We start from the raw sequence: 24,587 nt of genomic DNA, 5'->3' as shown, positions 1-24,587 counted from the left end.
AACCAAAGTAAGGTCATAGCTAACAGTTTCTTTAAAAGCATTCATTGCCATCTCAAGCTTCTCGCAGTACCAGATCTGGTGCACGCCTGTGGGTGTAACCACCACTAGTATGAAAGCTGCTGGTCAGAGCTGAGTCTGATGGAAAGTCAGTCTGTGTGCTTCTACTTGACTTTGCCCCACTGCTCACAGTGTTCAAGGAGGTAGAAGAAAATGAATGTTAATAACATTCAGTATGTGAACAAAGAGCAGAATGTAACAGGCACAACGAGTCAGTGAACTCTGAGATCCATCAGAGATTATTTTTAATCTTTCCTGATGATTTTTAATCCATCCTGAGATATATACAGCTGTACATTTTGAGTCTAAGGACTAAAGATACCCATAATACTAATAGGTTAATGTGTTCACTGCTGATTTTTTTTATAGAAGTTTGTGAGTATTCATTAAACAATTTCAATGTATTAAAATCTTCAAGGTGGGTTTCTGTGATCTTCTCCATATTCTTGAGGTTCAATTTTAGGATCTTTGTTTAAGGAAAAGTAAATTTAATTCTTCATAATTAAGTGCAGTAAGAAAACAGGAAACATTTTTTTTTTAAGCCCTGTAAGAAAGTCTATTTAAGGATTCTTCTGTATGAAGTAAATTCTAAAATACCTATTTAGTGTAACAGTTGTAACATAGGTAAGGTACTCAGTCGTGCCATTGGCTTCTATACTCAGCCAGTTTACTTGCCAATATAAACAAAGATTAAAAGCTTATTTTTTATTAGAATTTATTTCCATACACAGTTCAGACAGAACCCAGTGTGAACCTTTGAGTTCATTCATAGTGTGCTAAACATTTCTGAAATGGTTCTGAAAGTGGCCAACCAACATCGTCACTTCTAAAGACAGCAAGAAGGGATCTTCTACTTCATTCTTCTCATGTGCTTCTCTCTTAAAAATGATATTAAAAGGCATAAAATATTTCCTTTTTTAAAATGCCATGCTACTCATTGTCTTTCCTGATGAGTCGTAAGTGTGCACTGGTCAAATCTGTAGACCACCACAGCATTAAACAATGGTAAATATTCTTTGCTGCTGATTCATCCATGGGAAGGATAGATTTAGCACCCAGCCTGTGGGCACTGAGTGCTCCAACAAACAGAGAGACAAAGAACTCCTTTCCCTTCAGAGTTCAAAGGCATTGTTTAGGTCATTGGGTGCCCACAGCCCCTCTCCTTACTCCTGGCCCTGAAAATGTCCTTCTCAGCAGAAGTGAAGAGACGTAGCCACAAAGTGGTTACCTTTGGCATCAGATGGAAACCAACCTTACTGCACAAGACTTCTGCAGCAGGCTGCTTCCCAGAGACAGAGGGTTCAGTGAAAGTATCAGGAGCCACATCACGGGCAAGCTGCAAGCAATCTTTAGAAAACTGCCTGCCCTCTTTCCATGAGGAATGGCCAGAAATCCAGGCTGGATGATGTTCAGCTGTCCCATCCAATTGCATGCTTTAGTCCCTCCCTCTTCAAGGAGTCTCATGTAAGTCCTCTGCCTCTTTGTTTTACATGCAAGAGGCAAAAAGCCCTTCAAGAACATGCAGGGTGCTTCTAATTGCAACTTAAAGCTGATCTATATTGCAGAAAGGAGTGGAAAACATCCGTGTTGTTCGTGAAAAGGAATCACCACTGAAGAGCCACCAAATTTTCTGCTGTTCCTCCTCTTCTCCCCACCTTACCAATGCACTGCCAGTGTAAAACACGAAGATGCTTTTTCCGTGCCAGCTGAGGAGTGAGGAACCACGTCAAGCAAAAGCTGCAGGTCTCAGCATAGCACCAATCTGTGGGTCAGAAGTTGGAACGCAGCCTCCTGGTCTCTTGACTAGGACTTGTCCAATCTAATAACCACAATTTAATGGGCCTGATCTTTTAAAAGGGGGATGAACTTGTGACTTACATTGATTTTGATGGGTGTTGTGGCTGCTTGACAGTTCCAAAGTATTTTATCCTAGCTTCGTGACTCCCTCATTTCAGATTGGAGAGTTGCTGGAGGTGAAGATAGCTTGTCTGTAATACATGGAGTTCTGGATGTCTAGAAACTTAATTTTTGAAGTACGCATCTTCATAAATGTAGCAGAGCCACTTTTAACACTAGAGTAAAAAATGGACCTTGCTGCCAACAAGAAATTGCAATTTCTTTATGCTATGCTGCAAAGCGAATCAGACAGTAGAGGGAGCACAAGTTAACAGTCACTTCTCCCTGTGCCATGGGCTAGCCACGTTAATTGTATGCAAAACAGCTAACAGAAATGGAAGAATGAAAAGGGGCAAAGCCATGTTGGTTAGTAGCACGCTGGATGTGGATGAAAGGGTTGGAGGTAGCAGGTTAAAAGCCTGACTATTAGGGAGGAGAAGCTAAATATGGCATCTTAACACAGCACGTGGCAAGGGGCCAGATCTGTTAGTTCATAGATCTTAAGCTGTTTCCAATATTTGGGTTTGAATAGGATTAAAAACCAGAAGAGGAGATTTTTCTGGGTCTGGTTTCAACAGAGATGGAATCTCTGAAGAGCAATTTCAGTGCTATGGAATCTAAACCCAAATTCCAGTCTTATATGACCTTAGCATCCAAGCCGCAACCCAACATCATTTCTCTGTCTGTCTGTACCAAACATTTGATAACTATGCTATACAAAATCACTTGCATGCGACTAAAAAATGTAGTTAGGTGATTGTGGCTCCCTGGAAATAAAACCCAGCTCTCTGACAGTTGATACTTAGAACAGGAATGGTGTGCAAATGTAGCTGCTACCTCTGGTTTAAGAAAACATAGCCTCTCAGAGGTAAGATATTCCTGTGCTGTGTGTTAGACATGTTTACGTTATGCAGTACCAGAGCTAGGGCTGGTTAAGTATAAGATTTGTGAGGAATCAGCTGCATTAATGACTTTGTTATATGTGAGGATATAAATGAAAATTACATTTATATAACAGACTTTCCAGTATAAAAGCCAAATTTTGCTGGCTATAAACACTCAGAAAGCTTTACCATGAAAAATTACAACAATCAGGGGTTAGACATTACATTTAGAGAAAATGCAGGGCAAGGCACATGAATCTACTGCTTTTTTATCATATTTTTCCAAGTGGAATGACTTGAGCTAAAGTTAACTTTTTACTACTTAAGAAGATTATGTGGTTCATAGAAAAATAATTCAAACTGCTTAATTTTTAAAGCTTTTTTAATAAGAAACCTTCAAAGAGGTTCATTGTAGAGTAGTATTCAAGCAATGTAGGTAAGGTAGTTAAATATTCCCTCACTGAAATGTAGTTTGAACAATAGACTTTCATGGCACATATACAAGTATTTCTATAGATTCTTATCTGTAAGAATAGCAGCATATTTCTTTTTTTTTTTTTTTTTTTTTAATTAAAGATCATTATAATTGCTAATGTATGATTGTTTGGGGGCATATGTGAGTCAAAGTGTGGTTTAGCGAGCAGAGTTTTTGAGAACACCTTAACGTTCACTGAATCCATCCTGTGCTGTAACCTCTGTGCTGAATTAACACATAGGCCCACGTGTGAGGTGCCCCGTGTCCTTGACAAGGAGAGGAGCACCTCCAGGAGGGTAGATCAAAAAGCTGGGAATCAACCAAGGAGCAGAGTTTTGTAAGACAGCGACCATTTTTTCAAAGGTGTTGATGACTGGTTTGGGAAAGGTACAAAACAAAGAACCATTGAAACCAAAGCAAAGGGGCAGAAGAGGGGTTCAAATTATGAAGGGGAGAGACGCTCTCTCCCAGCAAAGCAAAATGTTCTAGCGAGAACAGAGGCGGACTCATGGCTGCTAGGAAAGGTGATGTCAGGACAAGAGGTGAATTCAAGCCTGTTTGGGTTTTTTTCTGTGTTGTTTTTTTTCCTCGCTTATGATTTTGTTGGCTTTTTTGTTCTTGTTTGAGAGGAAGTCAGGTTTTTTGTTTTTTGTTTTTAAATTTAGTTATTTATGATTAAGAAGTTCCTTTGTTAAACCAATATTACTTTATTTTGTAATCCTTTAAGGATGCTACTGGAAAACCAGAGTTTCTCACAGCCAGTATACCCTGGGGCAATGTACCTAAAGAGCTGTCTCCAGAAAATTGGGCCATAAGTGTTGATGTGCCCAGATATGTGGCTTACATGATGGGGTGCGCTTCGGCTCGGGTCTTCAAAGCTAGTCGGTGATGATTCATTTGTGATGCATATCTGTCCAGGCATGAGAACTTGATGCAATAAAAAGATTTCTTACTCAGGTATTAAGAGACCATAACAATTACATAATTGTTACTAGGGCAGGAGGTCTCAAGTCGTGTTAGATTATTACTGTCACGTCTTGCCCCATCTTCCTGTCTGCGTGCAGACCAGTTTGGTATGTTGGGATCCAGCCAGTGAATGTGTGCGCTTCTACCACCTCTCACTGAGTCACTGCAGGTTTCAAATTGATGTTTTTATAGAGAAAGATACTCTTGGGCAGTGAGATCCTGGACCTGCAGTCCATTCTCTTAGACAGTGGGAGTAGTGCTTCAACACTTTGCATTCTTCATTTCGTAATACAATAATTCCTTTACCGGAGACCTGAAACTAAGGGAGTTCTTTTGTTCATCTCAGGCAAGCAAGGCTCAGGCAAGGGAATTCGTAGCCTTTGACACTTTGTATGCTGAAATTTGTTTAAAGGTACAGTTTTCAAAAATAATAGCATTCTTCCATGTCTTTACTGCACAGTTTGATTCTGTAGCTTGTGTGCTCCAGATTGAGCCATCATAGCTATGCCTTCCCAACTTTTGGCTTGTCCAGTGTGGGTTGGTGCAGTCACTTCATAGAGTCTGAATTCCATTCTTTGTTTTTGTTTGTTTGTTTGTTTTTCCTTTTTTTTTTTTTTTCTTCAAGACAGCTTTTAGGATGAAGAAGAAATTATTCTTGTTTCTAGGCTGAAAGCGGGGAGGCGGTCTGTATTGGTAGAACATGGTAGTTCTGTTTCTGCTTTGTGGCCGTCATTGTTTGACTGAATACTGAGTCTCCCCAGCAGAGCTGATGCTTTAGTCCACCGTAAAGAGTATGCTGTAAAACAAACTCACAGCAATCCTATTGCCAAAATGCCTTTCACAGCATGAAACGGAGTCCTCATTTTGATGGGGTGTGTTTTCAGTGTGTCACAGTTGCTGTTATCCCTTTTGCCCGTCAGAGCTGTGACTTATGAACTCCCTACGCAGTTCCTTGCTCAAGGAAAGCGAAAACAGGAAGCTGGGACTCCATTTTTCTTTCAAATGAATATTAATGGGAACTGTTCTGGGCTACTGCTCAGCTCCATGATAATACACATGTCCATTCATGAAATGGTGCAGACAGAAGAGAGGATTAGGAATACAGAATTTAAGACTGAATTTTGAAAAGGCAGCACAGGAACTTCGGGCCCCGAAATATCCTCGTACGCTTTGGCTTTACTTCACGCTATCAGCCAGGATTCTCCTTACAGCACTGCAATATTCATAATGAAGAAATAAATTAAATCCACCCCTTCCTGTGTGCCTCACGACACGCAGCGCTGTGTGTGCTCAGCACATGTGTAGTTTTGATAAAGAGACGTTATCGAGACTGAAATCATTTTAAACAAAACAAATAATGTGGCTGCCCAGCGCTTCCTCTGGGAAGTGTTTCCTTGGACAAAATCTTCCTTAACGCTCTCATGTATGGAGTTAGTATATCCCTCAGTAGCGCCTGCTCACAGAAAGAATGTTTCAGGATAAAAGTCTGGCTGTGTGTTTTATATATAGGGTGTGAAGTTCAGCCATGCGGGAGGGCCCTGCCTGCAGCCTGGGCCGGGGGGCAGGCCTTGCTGTGCTCGATGTGCAGCCTGGGTGCCATCTCATGGGTTGGGGCTCTCTGTGGGCGTGGGGCGGCGCAGCCATCGAGGGCCTCGATGTGGGATGGTGGTGCTGCAGAGCCCTGGGCTCCCTGCCCCATGGCCTGAAGGCCGGGCTGGCTCCTTGGCTGATTTGAGGGCAGGGTGAGCGTCCATCAGAGAGCTGTGAGGCTGCGGGTATCCGTGCGAAATGTAGGCTGTGCTCACAGAGCCCATGGCCGTTCGGTGGGGCTGCTGTGGGCTGCTGGCTGCCAGCAGCTCAGCTGTGTGCTGTTTGCTCAGCAGAGACTAAACTAAAGAGCCGATTGCTTGAGGAGCAGATCGGGCGCTCAGACAAGAGAGTGTGCATGGGGCGTTGGAAAAATAAATCGGTTATTTTAACACCAAGGAGCATAAAGCAAACCTGGAGGTGATCTGCAAGAGAGCACACCGTGGGTTTCTGCCCTGTTTGGTACTTTATGGCGTACAAAGAAAGATTGAGAAGTGTGGAGGCTTTTTTTTTTTTTTTCCCTTAAGTTTCAAAATAAAAAGTATCTTTGTCTGATACTTTGCAGCAAGCATGCTGGTTCTGGCTTCCCCTGATCTTGCTGCAGGGCCTGTGGGAGAAGGGCTCAAAGAATACCAGCAGCTTTCTCAGCGTTTTCATTAAGAAAAGCAGTGTCTTAAGAGAGGCCGCTTGTTCATTTAATGTTCTTGAGAATGTCTGGGTTAAAATAGGTGTTAATAAAAAGAAGGCAGTCTATTAAAATTGCTTCCTTTTTGAATAATCTCTGTATGATGAAACGTATAACTGAAGGGCTTAAAGGTCAAAAGTGAGACCAGGGCCCCTTGGTTCTCGATTCTGTGCAGACATGTCGGAAGCAAACAGCTTACAACCTATGTGACAGAGGCAGATAAAAGAGAGTTGGGAAAAGAGGCACAGGAGGGGGAAGTGGCTCTGCAGGGTCACTCACGGAGCGATGGCTGTGCTGGATCAAACGGCTGACGCCAGGTCAGCCCTTCTGGATCTCGTCCTTCTGTTTGATCCCCGAGCTCACCTCCTTCCCTCGGACGTTTTTTTTTTTGTTGGCTACTGTGAGCATTTGAGCAGGCCTGTGAGCAGGGTTAATTCAGACGTTGCATTTGAGCAGAAGGGATGCTGAGGATATGCCCTGCGCTGGGTCTGTACACGAGCAGAGCCCTGCACCGCTGCTTGTTTTAACGTAGCAGAGGCAATGTGTTGGGACCGGGGCTCCTGGGGCTGGGTCCAGAGTCTGGACTGCTGCCTGGTTACTGCAGCCCTGGCCGGTGTTTGAACTGCAGCAACAAGAAGAGTCTTCCCTCGCACACCTAAAGGCTGACAGACAGTTGCTTGTTTTATATGCCTTGCTAAAATCTAGATAAAACCACCGGAAAGACTTAGCGGGAGCATTGGAAAAGGGTCTAAATTCTGCAACCGCCCTAGGGGATGTGGGGCACCCTAATTTAACATCAAGGCACTTAAGAAGTACTGATGCTGTTAGTTTGCCAGACAGCCAGATTCTTCCAGGAAAAATAGGGTACAAGAGACCCCTATTCTATAATTGTATACTTGTAATCTATGTGTAATTTTAGAACCTAGGCTTAAAAGTTTTCTATGTAAAGAAAAAGATGGGGGAAAATACCCTTTTTGAAAGAGGATGCTTTCAGGCCTTTCGCAGTGCAGGGAGCGAGGAATGAAATCACAGTTCTGTTGCTCCTTGCAGACCATCTCTGTTAGTGGCTCCTGGTATTGAGAGTGCTGTGGTTTGCTAGGACTAAAATGTAAAGTCATTCTGAGTGTGAAAACCTGATCATTCTATTAAAAGAAAAAAGAAAAAAAAAAGAAGAAAAAAAAAAAAGGAGAGGAATGTTTACAACGCATTAAAACCTGTGTGACAACTTAACAAAAACTATTTTAACAATCCTCTTATTCCTTTTCCTGCTATCTTCATAACATGCAGTGCACGTTGCTGGTTCCCTGCACATGGTGCAGTCGGAGCCATGCTGGGCACTGCGGGCTGCTGGCACCGTCCTGGGATCCAGGAGCCTCCTGCCCTGCTCACCTCGGGCTGGAGGGAAGCCTGGGGCTGCTTGCTGCCTCACAGAGCTATCTGAACCTGGGATTTAGCAGATATCAGCCTCTACTACTGCTGCCTCTGTGGGCTTTGTGACCTGAGCATAGCAAGAATTAGAACAGAATAATTCTTTACTAAAGAAGTAGGCCTGGCATGAATGTTGACAAATATTGAAACTAAATCTGAGAAATGAGATGTTCCATTTTTATTTTTATTTTTGTTTTTGAATCAGCATTCCATATGTGTTATGCACGGAGCTCGGATGTGCTTGTACTTTTGTTACATAAGAGCTGTTTGGTTTTTTTGTAAAGTACAGTGCAGAATGCATGAGCAGGGAGAAGGAGTATCACGAAAAAATACTGCAAGAAAACGAGGAACGCAAGTAGTTGAAAAGCTGTTACTCAGTATTTTATTTCCATAATCCCATGAGTTCCTTAAAGTCCCTTTTAATGTTTCTGAGAAAAAGCTTCGAAGTGAAAGGAGGGAGGCACGATTTTTTTTTCTCTGGTTTAAAGGAAGGTCTCGGTTAATTCTATTAGTAGACTTTGGGCTTGTTTTTATTTAAAAACAAAACAAAAACCCCTCTCAAGTTTAGAATTTCTGTATGGAAACATTCTTCTCCTTTGCCAGAGAGGGAAGTATCTCGTTTTCATTCTGTTTGTGTTGGAGTATCTGTACTTAAATGTTTTGTGTTTGTTCTTTATTGAATACATTAGTGGTGCATTAATTTCTTCCTGACAATGCTCGTTTTATTGCACTCAGATAGGCTCGCTCTTTCCCATACGACAGACAAACTTGTCGTTCTGCTTGGTGACCCTGCTTTGCCCTCCCAGGCTTTAATTGATAATGGCTTAATTTCCAACCTTCTTTACCTTTTAGTCCTTTTTAAAGTGATTTCTGTTCTGGTCACCGCAGGAGAAACAACAACAAAAAAAAAACCCACATTGGATTCTTACTCCAACTCCAATCTATTTGCTTTGTTTTTCCTTTTTAGATTATTGTTTGGCTTTAATTTGCTTGCTTCTCCTTTAAACAGGCTTGGGATTACTCAAGGGTTCCTTGTTCAGCAGGCCAAAGGGTAATTTGGAGACTTTGAAACTGTCTCCCTTTTTATCACCAAGTTTTGTTCTTCCAAGAGTCCAAAGGATTTTGTGGGCTGATAGCTCGAGGAGATGCCTCCTTCTAAGGAAGGCGTAAGCTGCCGCCCGGATCCATTGCACGGCGCCGCTGCCGGGCCTCAGACAGATGGGAAAAAATGGATCCAAGTCTGAACCGGAGCCTTAATTAATCCTCATATAACACTAATGAAAAGACTGAGTTTATTGGGGATTAAATGCACTGAGATCACTAGATGGGACATTCAACAAAGGCCCGCAGCTCTACTTTCCCAAAGCTAGAAAAACGGAGAGACTTCAGAGCAGAGAAGTAACCAACATACAGCGTGCACTGCTACAAACTGTCCTTTAACTGAAGAAGTCCATCTGTCCTGGAGATAACCGCTACGTTTGGAAGAAGGAGGTCTGTCAGGGCTGCCAGCCCGGCGTCAGGAGCTTCCAGGACAGCAGAGCAATGCCTGGAGTGGTGTGGGCTGTGTGAAAAACATCACGACTATTTCTGCAAAAGGCTGTAATCCTCAGAGGTGCTTTTTCAGCACCTTCCTAATATGAATTCACTCACTGCTTACTTATTTATTTTTCCCAATACTTTAAATCCTTGGAAAAGAAATATTAATTAAAAAAAAAAACCAACACTAAAACCAAACCAACCAGCCCTAACAAACAAAGAAAAAACCCACTCTCTAAAATCTTAATTTTTTACAGGGCCATGCAATGGTTTCAAATGAATCACAGAGTGGGGAAGAACAGATATTTTAAATAAAAAGGCAAGGTGGAAACATAGTTCTGCAACAGCAGATGCTTGGCTGTGGGGCACAGATGCTCAGTGAGCAATGGATGAAGCTCTGTTACCCTCGGGACGGCACCTTGCTGTGGTCAGCAGCTCTGCCCCACGCTCCTCAGTGGGGAGCAGGCTCACAGTGTGAGCAGTGGGTGCAGGAGGTGCCTCAGTGCATGGCTGCAGCTGCATTTTCAGAGTAGCAAGGAATTGCTGTGTGTTTGCTGTACATTGATCCCCACACCTGACAGCTTTTAAGTAGGAGAGTATTTCTTCTGTGTTTTGTTTTTTTTCTATGCACACCTGGCTCTATGTAGGTGCACCCTAGTAGCACAGAGAAGGAGGTTACCAACTGCAGCCTGGATTTTTAAGTGGAAAATGTCTAAAGTAAATCAGAGATAAAAGTGTTGCTGTAAGAACCATTTGTTTCATGTGTTCTCCAGGTTAACTGGGCTCCCTGTCCTTCCATTAGAAAGCCTTGCTGAAAATAAGCTGTTTCCTATAAACAGAAACAAAGGAAATCGTACGGTTAGATCACCACTGTTGCTTTTACTTTTTGAGCTGGAAATGTTGTCCTCTCTGCAGCAGTGGGAACTGCACTAGATGCCGTTCCAGAACAGGACAGGCTGACAGCCTCCCCAGAGCTGCGGTGCCATTTGACTCTGGTTGCTAAGGGATGCTCAAGCGTGATGTAGTCTCTGTCTTCCCTTCCAAATGAACACACTGGTTTGGTCACAACTCCACCCCCACAGCTCACAGCCAAAAGTTTGTGAGGTCGTGTTCTCTCTGGACAGCATGGTCCCATAAGCAGCTGTGCAACTGTGAAAAATAATTAGCTGATCGGCTTTTCTGTAGGCTGGGACATCCAAAGTGCTCAGTACTTTCAACTTCCCAACAAATGTGGATTGTTTGCAATAGGAAACAGGGGTATTTGTCACCCTGGAGGGTTTAGGAGGCATTGTGTTATAAGATGAATGTCCTGATCACATTTCCTGTGAACGCAGAGGGTAACTAGTGAACCCAAATTAAATAAAGAATGGAGAGGCACTAAGTGTTATGTGTCAGAATATCAAAATCTGAACTTACAATTAGCTCCAGGAACAACTGATGCGTGTACATTGTCCAACCAGAGTTTGTGAATTCCCTCTTACCCACTCAGGTTCCTCGTGCTGTGCAGGAAGGCAGACTGCTACAAAGAGAATGTGTTACAAGGGCTGTATGCAACAGTCCATAGAATATGAAGTATTAAAATAGGAAAAAGAACTGAGGATTTTCATCCTTAGAATGTAGAAGTTAGGCCAGCTGGGCTAAAAATTAAGTAAAATTACCAAGTAGAATGAAGTGGGTTACAGGTGTATGAAACCTTCCCGTGCACATCCTCCACCAGTGTCCCATTAAGATGTTCATAACTTTAAGCAGTTCTGCTGTCTCTCCCTGCAGTCTGAGCCAGCAGACTTAAGTCTTCTAGTGGATGCCTCTTTCACCCACTTCCACATTCACGTTATCTTGCGATTTTGGAAAATATTTCTGCCTGCCATGCAGCAGTGTCCTTTGACACACTCTTTAGAGTATTGTCAGTCCTCGGATAGATTTGTATCATTCAGGCTCTGCACTTTACCAGCGCAGGGAGTTAGGGGTCAGGCTTTGCATGCGCTTCCCCTTCTGAAGGCAGTAGTCTTGTAAGTAACCAAGAACCTCAATTTCATGAGGTGGAAGCTAATGCCACTTGTTCCATGGTTTACTCCGAAGACACATCAGCACTGTGTCATTTAAATATGCAAAAAGTATGAGGACAATTAATGTTTTGGTATGCCTGCTATTCAAATGGTGCTCTCTTAAATAATAATAAAAAAGAACCAACATAGCAATTAATGTCTTGGAAAGATCGATCAGTGCCTTATGTCTTGTGTCGTACATTTCAGAAGTCTGTAACTGTCAGCAGGTTTAACAGTTCAGGAGCAAGGGGTTGTTGGTTTTACAGCTTACAGCCCTCTTCATACTTGGTAACATTTGAAATACAGTGATCTAATTCTTCAGCCATCATAAGCAAACAGGAGTTTTATAAGTGAGCTGTGTGTGTTCCTCCTCCAGCTGCCTCACGCTCTGCTCAGCCTCAAAGCACACCAGTACAGAGCCAGACCTGCTTTGTGCTCAGACAGCGACCTGCGCTCCTCTGGCACCTACACAGCAGGACTCGGTCAGTTCTACAGAGTATTTCCTGCTCCCCTTTCCCTGCCATAGCTCTGCTCGCTGCTTGTGAAGATTTGAGCCCTTTGTGCACCTCCAGCAATGTTTTTTTATCTTGTTTGTGGATTCCTTTGCGAACTGCTGGAGGCCCGAGAGCTGCTCCCTTCCCCCTTTTGCGCTGGGGCTGGGGCAGATTCTCCCCTCTGCCCGAGGTGGCAGGTACTGGCAGTGCTGCATTCCCTTCATACCTGCTGCCAGCAGAAAGCAGGGAGGTTTTATAGTTTTCAGTCTGAATTCTGCAGTATTGATTCTTTTATATCTTGTAAATGTCACAGTTAAAATACAGTTTAATAATAACTACATGGAAACAATACAAGTAAATACAAAAACCGTAACAGATACAAGGAATTATTATAATCTTTATTTCAAGTTAACGGGCAATTCTGAGCCAAGTTTCTCTGAGTCCTTTGGAAATTGCCTTGGCGAAAAACACTCAAAGAAGGCAATGGGAGTCTCCAGATCTCTTAGGCCCTGCATTCCCCAAAGCTGTAGCATTTAAAATCACAGGGAAAGTCCCAGTAAATCCTCTGAGGCTGAGGCTTGGCCGTGGGAGTCCCTGCTTCCCTGGAGGCCCACTCCTCTCCCAGCTCTGAAGCAGACGCATCTGCTGACACTGAACGTGACCTTCTGGTTGTTTGCTCTCTTCACATAATTATTTTACTGTAGGTGGCTCTAAATATAGTAACCGGGTGACGTAAGAAGGTGTGTGCATGGGAATAGCATTGGGGATAATTGAATGTTGCAAGTGGGGATTAATAATTTATGTAAGGGACATTTCACTAATCTCAGGTGTAGAGGAAAAACATTTGTGTGTTTTAGGGAGCCAGGAAAAGCACAAATCTTTGTTTTCTGAGTATAGCTGATAAGCCTCTGCATGAAAACTACTGTGCAGCTTATGGGATGAAGTTTCCAAAACTGTTAGAAAATAAAACGGAGGTGGGTGGCTGGTGAGATGGTGGGTGGAAGCACTGTGCACACCGAGCTGTGCTGTGCCCAGCCCGTCTGCTTCGCCCAGCCTAACTCGGCTGTAAGCTGGCTCTGTAAGCCGGCCCTGTAAGCCGGCCCCGTGTCCCGGGGCAGTCCCGTGTGGGTGAGGGCAGCCCGGCGCTGGGCTCAGCAGCACCCACGTAGGGGAGCATCGCCCCACTGTCTGCACGGTGGTTCTGTAGGGAACTGGGCGAACGTTCCGAAGTTCATCAGATGTGGAAATATAAGTGCACATAAATATTTAGCGCAGTGAGGTCTGCGGGAATTATTCTGAAGCGTACTATAAAGTGCCCTCGGGCACCGCCCCGTTAAAATCGATTCCAAACGTTACGACTTTAGCCCTCCCCCTCCCCCCCAAACCCCTGCAAATCTTTTAGGGGCCGCTCTGATCCGCGGCTCATTCCAGGGACGCTCAGCTCAGCCGGCTGCGGTGCAGCTCCGCGCTGGGCCCCGGCCGGCTCTGCGCGGACCCCCGGCCCGGTTCGAAGAGGGCGCCGGCGGCGGCGCGGGCTGACGCGGCCGTCATGTGAGCGGTTCCGCTCCCAGCGTTCAGCGAGGGCCGCTCGCCCCACCCCGCCGCTCTGCCTCCTCTGCGCGGCTCAATAGGGGGAAGAAAAAAAAAAAAAGAGAGACAGCCAGGAGAAATGCGAGAGAGAGCAGGAAAATAAGACAGGAGAAAATCCCGTGAGGGGACAGCGTTTGCTCGGGGGAGAAGTGAAAGGGGCTTAAAAAAAAAATTCCTCCTTCTCTTCCCGCTGTGCTTTCTGGAGAAGCCAAGAGGATTCAGCTGCCTGGAAACCTAATGTGAAAAAAAAAAAGCAAAAAGGAGAAAAAAAAAAAAGCGGGGGGGGGTTTGGATCGGACCCCCCCGGCCCCGCAGGGAGGAAAGGAGCGGCAGAGCGGCGCGGAGGCTCCGACGAGGGACGGGGAGCGGCGGAGCCGCGCGGGGACAGGCGAGGAAGAGACGTTTCCCGATCCTCCCCGCCGCGGCTTCGGGGAGGTTTCCGCGCCTGCAGCCCGTGCCTTGGATCTAAAGAGGATTAATTTTTTTTATTTTTTTATTTTTTTTGGGGGGGGGTGGCACAGAAGCTGGATTTTTTCCCGTGCGTGCGGCGCGGGGGGCGCGATTTCTGTTCCGCCTGAAGGAGCCGCGGCCCGGCCCGGCCATCACCGAGCGCTCCGCAGCGCGCTCCGTCGCGGCCCCCCCCGGGGAAAGGTGCGCTGAGGGGATCGGCGCGGGGCCGAGCGGGGGGGGCGGGGAGGAGAAGCAGCTGCAGCTGCCGGGGAGGAGGCCCCGGCGGAGCGGCAGCAAAGTCATCGCCATCGGCCCCCCCTTGGCTGGCTACGGGCTCGGCTCTCTCCATGTCTCTGGCTCTGGGCAGCGGCCGCCACAGCAGCGAGTAGGGGGGGAGGAGGAGGAGGAGGAGGAAGAAGAAGGCAGCCCGGGAGAGTGCCTCCCTCCCTCCCTCCCTCCCCCCGGCAGCCCCGGCCGCCTCCCGTCCCCGCGCCCCGCGTCCCCTGCCGCCCCCTCCCCAAGATGGGCTGCTTAGGGAACAGCAAGACGGAGGATCAGCGCAACGAGGAGAAGGCGCAGCGGGAGGCCAACAAGAAAATCGAGAAGCAGCTGCAGAAGGACAAGCAGGTCTATAGGGCCACGCACCGGCTCCTGCTGCTGGGTAAGGGGCCGCGGGCCGCGTCCTCCGCGGCGGGCAGAGGGGAGGAGGGCAGGAAGGAGGGCGGTGGGGCCGCGCGCGGTCCCTCTGCCCCCTGCCCGGGCGCGGGGAGGCCGGCGGGAGAGGTGGGGCCCGGGGAAGCGGATCCGCGGGGCCCACCCGTTCCGCGGGGCCGGGGGCGGCCTGCAGCCCCGCCGGGCCCGAGCGCTCGGCCGAGCCGGGAGGTGGGCGCGGAGGCGGCGGGGCCGGAGGGGCTGCGGGCACCGCCCGCGGGGGGCTCGGACGGGCGACGCGGGTATGGGAGCCGTTCCGCGCCGGGCGGGAGGGACGCGGGGCCGGGTCGGCGAGCGGAGTCTCGGCGGGAGGAGGGCGGCGGGGACGTCGGGCGGCGGGGAGCGCCGTGCCCGAGGGAGCCGGGGAGGTAAACGGGGCAGGGCGCCGCGGGGGAAGGCCGGCGCGGCACGGAGCTCGGCGGGCCCGGGGCGCTGCCCGCTGCACTCGGGGGCTGAGGGAGAGGAGGAAGAGGAAAGGAGGAAGTCGGGGAATTCTTGGGGGGGGGACGCGGAGAGGATGTTGATCCCGGAGGGAAGAGCGGCGGCCGCGCTCGAGGCTGAGCGTGCGGGGCGGCGCGGGGCCGGGCTGCGGGCCGGGATCCGGGAGGCGGCGGCGGTCCGCCCCGGCTGCGTGCGGTACGGAACCGCCGCTCCGGACTGCGGGCGGGGATTACGAGAAAGAAAGGGCCGGAACGGTTATCGGAGAGCGAATGTGTTTGGGAGTATTTTAACGTAAGGCGCGATGAGGGCATCGCGAGGCTCAGCGAGCGGCAGAGGCCAGGCCGCACCGAGCGGGGAGCGGGCTGCGTGTGTGCCCCGACCGGCGGCAGCGTCTAACTGCCCGTTTAAGGAGGGAGGTGTAACGTGCTGGAGCTGCGGCGGCACCCGTGGAGCTGAAAAGTCGCTCGGCGTTGAGCAGAAATCTTCCAGCTGTGCGGTTTGGAGCTCAGCTCACAGGCCTGCCGTACTGGGGCTGAGCGCTGCGTGCACGGAGCCGTTCCTCACCAGGTGGATCGCTTCTGTGACACGCAGGGGCTTACTTGGATTTTCCTCTTTGTTCAGGTGACTGAAAAATTGTTTGGATGTTTGCAAATAAAACACTGCATGTGCGTAGTGGCGGCCATAGGGTCCTCTGTGTGTGTGGCTGTGCTGGCACAGCTGCTGGCAGCCTCGCCTGCTGTGGGCAATCTGCAGCAGAAACTTAATGTGCAAGTAGTGAGGCTCACGTCTCTGTGGTGTTACTTTTGCTTTGTGAGACACGTTACATGCAATCACCAAATGCTCTGAAAGTGCAGGGCAGTCTCAGTATTTTCACATCGTGTTCAAATAATGCCACAGAATTGCAGCTCGGTGAGCCCGCAGCCCATCCTGCTGCACGCAGGCCCCACTCCGTCCGCAGGCAGAAATTCATGGAACTATCCTTGGTGGTGAAGTTAAAACGTGTGCATCGTTGTTTGCAAGAACAGAGCCGTAATGAGCTGCCAGTTACGGAAATAGGCTTATTCAGAAATGTGGCTGTAACACTTAATTTTGGTTCACTGCTGCTGTATCCGATCCAGAGAAGCCAGGTATGTCAATGCCGAGCTGTATGCATTTGCAGCAACAGCAATCTCCATTTTTGGACTTAGCGACATCAAGATTTTGGCTGGAAGTGCTTTTGATTAGCAGACATAATTTAAAGTCACATCTGAAATTTTATTAGTAATGGAAATAGGGATTTAGCATGTGTTACTGCTTCTGAACAATTTGCTGTTGTGAAGAGGACCCCATCTGTGCCCCCTGGAGGTGCTCAGCGTCTCTGCCTGCCGTGATGGGGGTGCAGGGTGTGTGCCTGAGGGGTGCAGCCAGGGCACAGCGCATCCATCGCAGCCGTGGTTCAGGGGATGTGCTGCTTGCACAGAGCACTGCAGGCAAGCCCTGCTCCCTGCGTCTTACCAACCGGTCAGCAAGGCAAGGGGAAAGGAGCGGGGCTCTGGTATTGTGGCAAAACGTGCGGACTGATTTTATGGAGAGAAGAGCAGAGCTGTTAGGAATTCATGAGGGGGAAGGGAAGGGAAGGAAAAGAGAAAGTGGAGAGGAGTGCATCTGTCAGAAAATGAACTTTGAAGCGTAGCTGCTAAAATACAGTTTTGAACATGAGGCTCAAAATGGAGGCTTGTGTTGTCAGCGTGTGCTACAGAGGCCTGGCATCCTGGAGCACAGGCTGTGCCTCGGTGCCCGTTCTGCCACATGCCTTCCTGGTGCTGAGACACAGAGTGAGGAGAGGAATAAACAAGCAGCAGGAGATGCAGGAGAGAATCTTGCTAAATTTTACCAGGTTGTGATACTACTCTTAGAAAAACATGCTTGCTTTATATAGAAAGCTGATCTGGCAGCGTGGAGCAGCTCAGTTAAATGCTGCTGTTTGAGTCTTCTCCGTGTGCATGGGAAAATGGGTGCTATGGGCAGATGGGCTGCCTCGTGCACTGGCATCCGTGCAGCATAGCAGAAATAGAATACGACTACTTATGGAAATAAGAGGAAGTGGAGTATTTATTTATTTATTTGTTTGTACTTCAGGTATATGAGGGAATTGAGAGGAGAGCAGTGGGGGCCTGTTTGGAACATGCGGCCACAAGAGGTGTCTTTAATGTCTCACTGGGTGTGGGATCGGTTTGGAGCACGTAGAGGGGGTTGAGGCTGCTTCCAAGGCATGGATTAGAGAAAGGAGACTTCTGTAGCTTTGTGGGTGGAGGCTTAAGGGGTTGCCTTTCCTTTTCAGATGTGAGTATCCATATATCTTATTTCTTGTGATTTAGGTTACAGTCTTTTGATTGGACAGTGATAACTGCAGTCAAACAATATATTTTAAGGTTCTAACAAAAACACTTCTTTTTTAGCTGGACTACACTCAGTCTTTCCCTTCACTGGATAGTGTTGACCGAGACAAGCAGATTTTGACGTTCTCTGACTTGTCCTCTATAAAGCGTTGAAGTTGTCCTTTTTCCTTCCAGACCTCGCAGTCTGCTTTTAACATTGACACTGGAAAAATGGACAGTGAAATGATCCAAGATTCAGATCTGACACATGACTTGAGCTGGGCGTTTATTTTTAGCTGCAACTGAAGTTTCCAGTGGCAATTACTTCTTTTTCTTTCACTTTTCACTCTTGCGTTGAGAAAACCAGCTTTCTTGATTTTACCGTGAAGAAAAAATGATGTCCCTTATCACTCATGCTTCCTTCTCAATTTGATTTACTTTCATTTTCTAGGTGCTGGTGAATCTGGTAAAAGCACAATAGTCAAACAGATGAGGATTTTGCATGTGAATGGATTTAATGCTGAGTAAGTACTTTTGTTTTTTTCTCTTTACACTTTACCTTATGTCTGTGTTCCACACGGTCAATGGTTTTGTTTTATAACTTGATATATTTCCTTCCTTCTGCCTTTTCATGTTTTGTAGAATCTGGGCATGTATTTTTAGATGAGATTGGTAGACATTAACTTGAAAAAGTCAGGCATCAGTAAGAAGTAGGAGTTAATGGTGTAGAAGGGTTCGTGTGCAGGTTCAGTGTAGCTGATTTGATCAAGGCTCAAGTTTTGTGGTTTGATTTTTTTTAATTTTTATTTTTCTCACTACGGTTTCTTTCACAACATGGCTGACACTAATTTACCTCTGCTATAACGCATTGATTTATACTGCTGTAAATACACCTTCTGTTAGTGTACAAAATGAATGCAATTTTCTTTATTTAGGGTAAGCAAGGTTTCTCTGTCTTCACAAAATAAGATTGGGATATGTATTTCTAGGACAGCGGGTCAGATTTTGTTCTCTTCTTTTGCTTTTGCTTGTCCAGATGTTTGTGATTTATGTTTCTAAAGGATTTTCTTTCTGTGCTTGAAATCTATACAGTTATTTGATCATAACGGGGAGGGGAAAGGCATTTTAAGATATGAAAAATGAAAATCTCTTCTTTGTTAGAGAACAAATCTTCCTCAGACTTTTCACCTAACCGTAGTAGGGAGATGGAAGAGATCTGGATGTTAGTTGGTGTGGCAAGCATCTATGTGTGTGTGTATGTACCAAGACCTGCTAAATCAATTCTAATTGAATTAAGGTGTTGGAATTTTAGACCTTATTCCTTTTATGTAAAATTTTTAGATGATATTACTGTTTTTGCCTTTTTGTTTTCAAACAGTATTTTTGTATTAGCACCTCCTACCTTATAGTCAGTTTAATTTATTCTGTGTGTCCTATTGTTTTGGGCAGATTAAGCTTTCACTAGTCTTGCAGTATTAATTCTTTAGTAAGAACATCTGGCTAAAATGTTTAGCTGAGAAGCCTTGACAATGCTTTCTCCTAATCCCCAAACGCTGATTTAGGATAAGGTACACAGCCTTTTGAAAGAAACTTCAGGCTGATTCATAATAAGTTGCATTCTGTGGTACACTGTGTGGTTTTAGCTCCTCTTTGTAAGGAATGTTTTCTTAACTCAAGACAACTCTTTCTCCTAAGTTCCTGGTCCTACATCTGATTTCTGCTGAGTGGTCTCCATTGTTTGGCTGCTCTTTTTAGTAAAGACCTCTTAAAATACTTGCATAACTTAAAAGATTTGCATAAGTTGACTTTGATGTTGCAGCTCTCAAGATCTGCTGCTTAAGTTTAACTTTCATCATTAAAATGGGCATCCTTGATGCCTTTAAAATTATCAATCCATTTAACCAGCAAAGTTCTACATTTGCTAAGCATACAAATGCTGTTAAAGAGATGATGCTGGTGTGTAGTTAATGATATATTGCATTGGTGGATAACTGTCCAAAGCCTGTGAGCTGCATACCAAAATCTGTGTGAGATTGGGATCTCAGGGACCCGTTATACAAAGCCTGCAGAGTTGGCGAGGGACTGGAACACAGATTGGCAGCAGTATTGCTTTCTTAAGTATCTCACTTCTGTGTTGTAGGCTTGGGCTAAGCTGAACATGCCGCTGGATTCCAGGGCAACGTGGCAAATTTGGCCTCAGCAGCTTCTGCTGGCTTCTGTCTTCTCCTAGCAAAGGACTGGGATTACCTTGCAGCCCCTCTGCCAGCGCAGCCCTGCTGCCAATCACGTAGTATATATGTGATGCATACAGCAGAGAGGTTGTGAAGACTTGTATGCTGGAGATGAAGACAGTCTTCAGTGTTAGAGTCCACACTCACAGATGTAGTTTTGAATTATTCCTCTTGATGCAGCTTATTCATGTGGCTTGAAAGAAGTCTAGTTTGAAGTCCTATCTAAAACTTGTTTGCCTTTGATTTGGTTGCCCTTTGATAATTGACCTTTGAAGCAGAAAGAGGATACCTGTAGTGATGTGTCATGTGCTATAAAAACAAGGGAATCACAAGTGTTTCTTCAGTGTTACTCAAAAACTCTTAGTTTCTGGTGGTGATGGAGGGCGTGCAGTGCTAAGTGCACTGGCTTCCTTTGAGTATGTGGGGACTTTTGTTTTCAAGACTTTTGTTTTCTGCTCATAAACAGGTGAAGGGACAGTTGTTCTACACCTGTGTGTAAACTGGCCTCGTGTAGAGGTGTAGCATTAGCAAGCTGAAACCTGTGCAGTTCTACGGAACCAGAAGAATTTCCTTTGGGATTTCAGTCCTTGATCGTTTTAGCTAATTAGTTATCTGAGGAACTGTATGGAATCAAGTGTTCTAGTTAATTAAAGTGCTTAATAGTTAACAGTGCTAAGGTGAATTTGAAGGTGGTTAAAGTTCTAGCTAAGTTAACTACAGTAAAGCCTGTTGTTAAAAAAAAAAAAAAAATCGGTGATGTTTTATAATCTGTAATTGAGTTAGAGACAGAAATACCTCTCCTGTTCCTGCTGTGAAGGCGGCACGTGGCACAAGGCAGCACTGTGGCGCTCGTAAGCAGAGTGCAGCACTGGAGCAGCAAGGCCCAGTCACTGCCTGCCTTCTGGAGGCTTGGAAGGGCTTTGCCTCTGCCAGCTCTCGCAGAGTGGCTCCGGTTGGTCTTGTGTCAATGGCTGCATTCCTACAGCAATTTCGTAAATAACAGGAGTTTGCTTTCCCGTGGTATTCTTCCAGCGTGCCTAACCTTTAACATGGAAGAGCTGCCTTGTAAGTGTGATGAAGAAATGGTATCAACCAAGTTTTCTCCTCTCTGAGTTATTGCCAGCAGTAGGGCCCCTTGTGATGTAGGAAGGTTTAAAATTGTCTTGTACTAGCAGGAAGCCTGGGACTTTGCTTCCTTTCTTTCCCCTCTTCTTGAACACTTCCACTGTCTTTTCGTGCGGCTATTCCAGAGGAGTAGGCTGGCTGTCACATGGAGCCTTTTGTCAGCATCCTGATAATGTGGAGTTAAAATCTTTTCTGTTTGACTGTGCAGAAATTCATACACCAATTCATGAGAACCAGAAAGGATTAATCATGGACGGGGCTAAGTAGGAGGAGTAAGGAATTTGCTGGAGGAATTAATGTCAATATGTAGTCCAGGTTGAAGGGGGGGGGAAATCATTCTTTTATGTTATCTTGGGGCCAGGGTGCGTGGCTTCTGAGATGATGGCCTTTCACTGACTTCTTTCCAGTCATCTTTCCCCTCTGTGATCAATGTGGGTTTGGCTGACAGACTCTAAAGATAGAGGGTCATTGTCATGTGTCATTTTAGAAAGTGGGAAATTGGCAAAGGGAAATAGGCAATTTTCAAGTGTCATGGGAAAAACTGGGACAGGCAGAAATATTTAGATAGGAATAAATGGTTGAAATGTAACTTACGAAATCCACTACAAAGATCGACAAATAAGGGGAATATGCCTTTGTGATTAGTAAGTTTGAATAGTGTTTATGATTCAGGAAGTCTTGAGGTTATAGAGAACTTCAAAAAGTGTTCTCAGCCTTGGTTGCCCAAACAGTGTTGTATAATGATGACCTTATTCCATAAACTGATATTTTTAAGCATTGAATACAAGTCTATGTATTTATGAAATCCGCTGATGGTAATGGCAGAGGCAGAACTGAATGGCTTTTATTTTCAGGACTTGGATGACAACTTTATTTGCTTTTCTCATGTACTTTGAAAATTTACTTTCTCTTAGTAGTGAATTTAAGTAAGCCAAGTCAACCCCTGAAGCCTTGGCTTCTTTTCTTCCTCTTTCCTCAGCTAGATTCAGTAGTTTTGTGAGGAAGGAATTGTAGTCGTGGATCCTTTCAGATATTTTCTTTATGTGTCTGATCCAGTAAAAAGGAACCTCAGTTCGACTGTCATTTCACGTAAACCAGTGCTTTGTGTTGTCTGCAAGACTGGGCTTTGTCAGACTCTTTTGTGACTGAAACGATTCCTGTCTTCTGCTACCCAATTCTGTGTTCTGTTTTCTAAGGTTAGTCGTCTTGTATGAATTTAAAGAAGGAAATTAATATTACCAGTCATGGGGAAAAGTATGATATTTATAACTAAGTATTTTAAAGTAATGAATTCCCTCCCAGTGGCTATCATTAGTTTGTGTACACAGTTGTTATTGCTCTATTTTGACAGTTCATTTAGATTTGTGTACCAATACCATGGGGGGTTGGGGTTTTTTTGCTTTTTTTCTTCTTTTTGGTTTTTTGTTTGTTTGTTTGTTTTTTGGTAGGAAAAAAAGCTAAGAAACAAACGGACTTTATCGCATTTTACCCTCCTGGCAACAAAACCATTTTTTTTTCTGGTGTTTGGGCAAGCCTGAAAAACTGGAGGGAGGCTCAGTGTGTGTTTCTGCATCGCAGTGTGTGCCAGGAGGCTCCTGAGGTTGGAGTCTGACAGCGTTTTCTTCTCAGCGCCCATTCCGGGGCACGGGAGGGATGTCACTGTGCTGGCAAGGTGCTGTGTGCTCCTTTGGACTGGGAATGCTTCTGGTCCAGCTGAAGAAGCAGTTATTGGTTTTCAGAGAGATTTGCGCCACAGAACGTGAAGTCAGGATTTGGGTGGGGAGTGGAGAAAGGTGCATATTGCAGTCTGGTTTGGGTCCTGGCCTAACAGCTGGCACAGCTGTGTCATTGAGTTTTGTCACAGGGCAGGACGATACCAGCACTAAGTGCTGTAATTAAGAACTGAATACTGCATGTAGCTTGTGATGGTTACAGCAGATATTTATGTAAATGGAAGAAAACTGTCTTCCATCAATTTGAAAGGAATTGGAAGCCCTATCTGGTGGTGTTGAACAACTTAAGGAAAACAAAAGAATCCTTAATCGTTGGAAGCTTCAGTGTGGTGTTGATGTGATTGAAGTTATCTTTTTGGGGAAAAAAATGTTCTGTGAAAAAATCAGCCTGAACTCAGTGAAGCAGTACTAATATTTAGTTATGCTATAGAAGAAAAATGAGATGAAAAAAAGTTTCCAGGTTTTGAATTTCTCATATTTATTGTGGTCCTTTTCCTAAGATAGAAGACACTCCCTTCGGAGGACATGAGCAACTACTCAACGTTTAGATCTCTGCTTAGGTGTGTGTTTGAGTACTGCAGGGTGAGCTTTCAGAAGGCTCCCATCGTTATGATGGCAGCAGTGCATTGCCTGGCAGAGCCTTGATGTCCGCAGCCCTGAATATCCAACAGGTGGAGGAATAAGGCAGGTGCCCTGCTCGGTTTTTCAGTGTACAAAACAATGTGATGTTGCTTCCTGAAAGTAATACAGAAGAGCAGTGCATGAAGGAACCTGAAAGTTTAAAGAAATGGGTTTGTTCTGTCTGTTTTTAGATGCTCGTGGTAGGCTTGGGCTGACCATAATCGCAGAATGAGAAGGCACAGACTGTCATTTTTACATGCTGCTTTATTTTCAAGCAACTGTTTTGTGTGTTTGTGCTTTTTCAAGAAACTCGTATTTACATGAGAGAAGGAAAGTGAGAACTGAACGTCAGCTTTTTTTTTTTTTTTTTTTTTGAATAATTAGATGCAAAAAAGGTGTTGCTTATAGCACAGCATGCATCTTATCTGCCCTGATGAAGGGAAGCATTGCATTCTCCTAGCAAAGCTGTAGGATTTCAGCTGCCACCAGTACCTCTCTGCCAGGAGTTACTGTGCTGGCATTGCAACTCGATGTTTGTGCTTTCACTTAAGTAGTTCAGTTTTCTGATTTTAAATAAATCCAGAACAGTATTAAACTCTCCCTTACGGTGAGCTGACGTGTGTTGCGACGTGACTTGGCATGTAAGGAGACTGGCCAAAAACATAGCAGTGGTTATATTTGAGGTTTAAATTCAACAAAAGCTTTTAAGATGTGCAAAGGCAGCTATGAGCGTGATGTAGGAGGCTTCAGAGTGGTTCTAGAGAGCGTGGAGGGCATTGACTGGGGGGGAATAGACATGGGTGATGTTCTGCGAGGAGCAGAAGAAGAAGGCAGGTGAGACCTTAGGGTGTAAATAACTACATGTAAAACGTGCTGAACGGATCCGGGCGGGTTGTGATGTCCGATGGTCGCTGTGGGATTTTGCCCAGTAGTTCTGGTTTAAAAAATAAAGCAATCTCTCCGTTGGTCTTTACAAAACTTGTGATTTTTCTTCTGCCTTCTCAAACAGAAAATAAACCATTATGTGGGTTCTGAGCTGAGTCTGATTTCTGTAACTTGTTCTGTGTCTCCCAGATTTTTTCTGCAGTGGTCCCAGCCTGCAGCTCTCCCCGTAGTGCCTGGAGCTCTCCAAGTATCTCATGCTTCCTCTGACTGATACAGACCTTGTTCTCATCTGTGTTCTCGGTGTTCACTGCAACACTGGTCCTTAAATACTCTCGTGTCATCCTTTCTTTATCTTCCCTTTTTTTTTTTTCCCCTATTTTCCTGCTACCT

The 24,587-nt window shown here is 45.6% G+C and overlaps 1 protein-coding gene across 2 annotated transcripts in view; it reads left to right on the top strand.

Annotated features, from left to right (window-relative positions):
• The window catches only part of GNAS (GNAS complex locus), a 135,785-nt gene that overhangs the window by 32,596 nt on the left and 78,602 nt on the right, over window positions 1-24,587 (top strand). The window contains exons 1-2 of one of the 2 annotated variants that reach the window (XM_085241539.1): window positions 13,536-14,754; window positions 18,054-18,126. In XM_085241539.1, coding sequence (XP_085097665.1) covers window positions 14,616-14,754; window positions 18,054-18,126 — 212 coding nt within the window. In that variant the 5' untranslated portion in view covers window positions 13,536-14,615. Of the gene's footprint in view, window positions 1-13,535; window positions 14,755-18,053; window positions 18,127-24,587 lie in introns of those variants that run through there. The other variant, XM_085241538.1, reaches the window with a different exon arrangement.

Source organism: Meleagris gallopavo, chromosome 22 (assembly GCF_905368555.1).
Source record: "Meleagris gallopavo chromosome 22, MGAL_WU_HG_1.1, whole genome shotgun sequence".
NCBI classification, from domain to species: Eukaryota; Metazoa; Chordata; class Aves; order Galliformes; family Phasianidae; genus Meleagris; species Meleagris gallopavo.
The sequence above is the reverse complement of the archived record's forward strand: the minus strand, read 5'-3'. Positions and strand labels throughout refer to the sequence as shown.